Source organism: Castanea sativa, chromosome 3 (assembly GCF_040712315.1).
Source record: "Castanea sativa cultivar Marrone di Chiusa Pesio chromosome 3, ASM4071231v1".
Classification (NCBI taxonomy): Eukaryota; Viridiplantae; Streptophyta; class Magnoliopsida; order Fagales; family Fagaceae; genus Castanea; species Castanea sativa.
Genome location: NC_134015.1, coordinates 45,165,084 through 45,169,189, shown reverse-complemented (window position 1 = coordinate 45,169,189; position 4,106 = coordinate 45,165,084). Strand labels below are relative to the sequence as shown.

Sequence of the window (4,106 nt, the reverse complement as noted above, 5' to 3'; positions counted from 1 at the left end):
TTTAATTACTTTTGAATTTTGATGCAGCTTCACTTATTGATTTTTGACTCAAATGCTTTTTTATATGATCCCAATAAACACAAGAAAGTAAAAGTATTATTGCCGATTAATTAAAAAGCACTATTATCTTAATATGCTGCTGATTTTGCTAATGAAGATTGATTCAAAAATTTAATTCAGAACCATATCAACCATGTCATCAATAAGACACAAAGGAAAAAGTTGAAGGAGGATAGGTCATAAGTTCCAGTAAAAGATGGTTCCCAGACCACTGCCATTTGCCAGAGAAGGATGAAAATAATCAACCCAGGAACTGGAAAATTTTAGGACAAAAAACTTTTTAAAAAACATTCCTTTTATTAAATACAAGATACAACTAGAAAGTAAACAAAATTGATATGATATAAAATCCAAAAGCCACGTTTAATCCATACCACATATCTTAAAAAGTAGTTATACCCAAAAAAAGAAAAGAAGAGAAAAAACCCTAAAGCAACTAAAGGGTTACATGGTAATAGTGCAGGCAAGGCAACAGTGATACTATTGAAGTCTCTCGTGGTGTCCTGGAAATATCTCAGCAACCTCTTCATTTCCCATTATAGCCATCCACTGAAACAACTTGGTAATATTGCAGTCATGTAGGGATCAGGTCCATAAAGTATGTTTAAAATTTATATTATAGGAATCCCTGGAAAACAATTCAGCACATAAAAAAGCATGGACCAATTAATACATCAGCATAACTTAAGAATTGTTTGCACAACATTAGAAGAAGCACAGGTAATAATTGAACAGAGCAAAATGACAGAGATAATAAAATCTACCTTAAGAATTGTTTGCACAGCATTAGAAGAAGCACAGGTAATTGTTGGTATAAGTTCACGATCATGAGCACGCGCTTTTATTCTACCCAAGTGTTTACATATGTAACATGCAAAGGAGATGAAACTGCAGCTGCCTTGAGAAGGTACATGTATGCAAGACCGGCTGCAGCATCTGCCAGAGAGTTGACAGCCAGTACACATAAACCGTTACCATCAATATACAGTTAGAGGCAAATAGAAGTAATACATAAGATGTGGGTGTTCTTCACAAAGAGAGCACATCCAGGTGATTGATGATTTCATCATCAGCATGTTTCTTCATTACAAATTGTTTATTTTGCTTCATCTGTCATATTCAAAGCAGTTTTTTGTTTTATTTTTAAAGGGCAATTTCAACAATCTGGGATATTAGGCATAGTGAAGGAGAATAATAAAGTTCATGAATGAAGGTAAAACAGTTTTTGTCCAATACAAGCTCACACGTCAAGATTATAAACGTTGGCAGAAAGGTGTGCTTATGTCTTTACGTTTGGCTAATGGCAATATAGCCAGAATGACCACAAAGCTGAGCCTCCAGGGCACAAAATCAAATATTTGAGCTAGGTTGGACTAATGGTACATCCAAGTCACAAGTAAATTATTGAAAGAACCAATTATTGCTGAAAAAATCTCAAGTGGGTTTCTGTAGTCACCAGTGCATGAACCTAATCCCTAAAGCCTAAAGGAGTTGCCATCATCTTGTAATTAAAGACACGTTATATTGAGAGATAGTTGAAAAGTTTGTTTTGTATTCATTAGCTTAACAAATCAACCAAAAAGAAAGAAACAAATAAGGAGTAAGACAGTACCTTTCAAAATCCAGCCTAATCAAGAATCGCATGCACGTTTTCCCAAATAAAATCCACACTTAAGACCGTGCTAAATTGACATCCAGCTTTTGCCATCCTGTGGTATCTGCCATAATCAATGCCTCAGATGTCCATATACGAGGCCAAATCTTCTCCGCAGTTGTTAATACTTAATACCCCTTGCAACTCTGGACCCATATAAAATAAAAATAATCAACAAAACACTATTTTCTAGTGGTTTATTACAGTAACAAGTTCTTTAACCTTCAACACATTATAACACAAGAACCTTGCTTGCATTTAAAGCACGAATCTTATGAACCTAACACCGCCAGAAAATTCACCATAAAGGCAAAAACAGAAGAATCATCAAAATTTTCCTCCAATTAGCATAGTTGAATTTCTCCCAATATCACCAATTAATATGTTCTAAGGCCCTGGTGGCAAAATGCATAAAGTGAAAAGATCTACTAAATAGCAAGATTAAAAACATGAAGAGAAACCCAATTAGATGCGCTAAGAACCTTATTGCTCAATTGGTAACTCCTAATATCTCTAACTGAGACATCCAAGGTTCAAATCACCCCTCTCCCAACGGAACTATTGGAAAAAAGAAACCCAAACAAATGCAATCTTATTCTTTTTTTTTTACACATCTTAAGTGGAGGAGGAGAATTTGAACCATCAACATCTCTTACAGAAACAGTCATTGGTGATACAATCTTAAATATTTCTTCTATTTCATTTTTTGAAAATTACATTTCTTCTATTTTTAATTACATAATAAATACCCTTTAAAAAAAAATCCCCTTTTCCCTATTCACTCTAAAACAGTACCGACCAATACATAACAAAATCTAAAACTTCACATTCTTTTACCAACTCTCCATCTATAACGCCATCAAAGTAAACAACAAATCTAATACTTCAATATCTTATATATATCTTTTTTGTAGATACAACAACCAGAAGTGCCCGTTAACATAAAGATCATTCGCGATGCAAAGTCTTGTACATTTCTTCTATTTATAGTTACATAAAAATAAAAATAAAATAGAAAAACCCTTTTTTCCCTATTCTCTATTCACACAAAAACAGCACCAACACATACAGAACAAAATCTAAAACTTCACATACCAACTCATCCATTTATAACGCCGTCAAAGTAAACAACAAATCTAATACTTAAATATCTTCTATACATCTTCTTTTTGTGTGGATACATCTTTAAGTGGAGGAATGGGATTTGAACCTGAATATTTATGATAAAAACAACTAGAAGTGCCCGTTCATTCTCGATACAAAATCTTATACATTTCTTGTATTTTTAGTTACATTAAAAAATAAAAAAAAATACCCTTTTTTTTTTTCACTATTCCCTATTCACACTATTAATGCATCCTCAAAAGTAAACAACATAATTCCAAAAGCAAATAAAAACAAAATGAAATCTTTAAAAGACTAAAGGGAATAATAATAATTAGATAAACAAAACAACAAGCAGTTGTTGTTGTTGTTGTTGTTGTAATTGTAATTGTCATTAGCTAATAATAATTAACCTGAGGTTGTTGTGGGAGCAAAGCCTTGGTCCTCTTTTGCATAGCAACGAGGACATTGTGCCACGTGTTTACTCTAGAATGCGACTTGCCGTGCAAGCCAACGTTCAAGTCCGACAAGTCGTCAGCCTTGACCATAGCCACTTCCTCCGGATCCGCACCGTCCAGCACGTAAATCAAGCACGAGCAGAACCCTTTGGAAATCTCCGAGTCGCTGTCGGCCCGGAACCGAACCCGACCCGACTCGTCCAACTCGGCCTCCACCCACACCTGGGTCGTGCACCCCGTGACCCGGTTCTCCGGAGCCCGAGTCCTTGACTCGTCGGCCGGAGGAAGAATCGCGGCGTAGTGCAGCAGCCGCTTCACCCGGTCGATTGGCTCGTGCAGGGCCCTGAACTCCGTCGCCAGGCGGTGGAGCTTGTCGGACACGAGCTCCGACGACGGAGCTAGCGGAGCCTCCGTCGCCGTCAAGGCGGAGCACGAATCGAAACCCGATACGCGAATGCACTTCAAAGGCGCGAACGTGAATTTTCTCTCGCTCACGTTGTCTATAAACTTCAACCTAGTTCGCTGTGAAAATTTCACGGAACTAAAACCAAACAAAAAAGAAGAAGAAGAAAGAGAAAGTGGTGTTGTTGTTGTTGGAACAGAGACCATGTTGTTGTTGTTGTTGTTTTTTCTGAGGAACCAAAAAAAAAATGTAAGTAGTAAAATTAATGTAAGAGAAAGTGAAAAGTGTGTGTGTGAGAGAGAGTTGGTTAAGAATAGAATAGTTGAGAGAGAGAGAGAGAGAGAGAGAGCAAGTAAATGGGAGGGAGATCCTTAAAGTGCGCACCGTCTGTTGTCTGAATCTAAAGAGCTTGTGTTGTGTTGTGTTG

The 4,106-nt window shown here is 36.7% G+C and overlaps 1 protein-coding gene across 2 annotated transcripts; it reads right to left on the bottom strand.

Moving 5' to 3' along the window:
- Positions 1 to 384: 384 nt before the first annotated feature.
- Positions 385 to 4,106, bottom strand: LOC142627044 (sufE-like protein 2, chloroplastic). Of its 2 annotated transcripts, none has more exons than XM_075800829.1 (4): positions 3,232 to 4,106; positions 1,673 to 1,860; positions 825 to 996; positions 385 to 688 (listed from the first exon to the last, which is right to left on the bottom strand). In XM_075800829.1, exons 1-2 carry the CDS (start codon positions 3,883 to 3,885, stop codon positions 1,843 to 1,845), a joined length of 672 nt encoding a protein of 223 aa, XP_075656944.1. In that variant the 5' UTR covers positions 3,886 to 4,106; the 3' UTR covers positions 385 to 688; positions 825 to 996; positions 1,673 to 1,842. The 2 variants fall into 2 exon arrangements, with proteins under 2 accessions (XP_075656944.1, XP_075656943.1); XM_075800828.1 differs by having other exon boundaries at positions 1,673 to 1,778.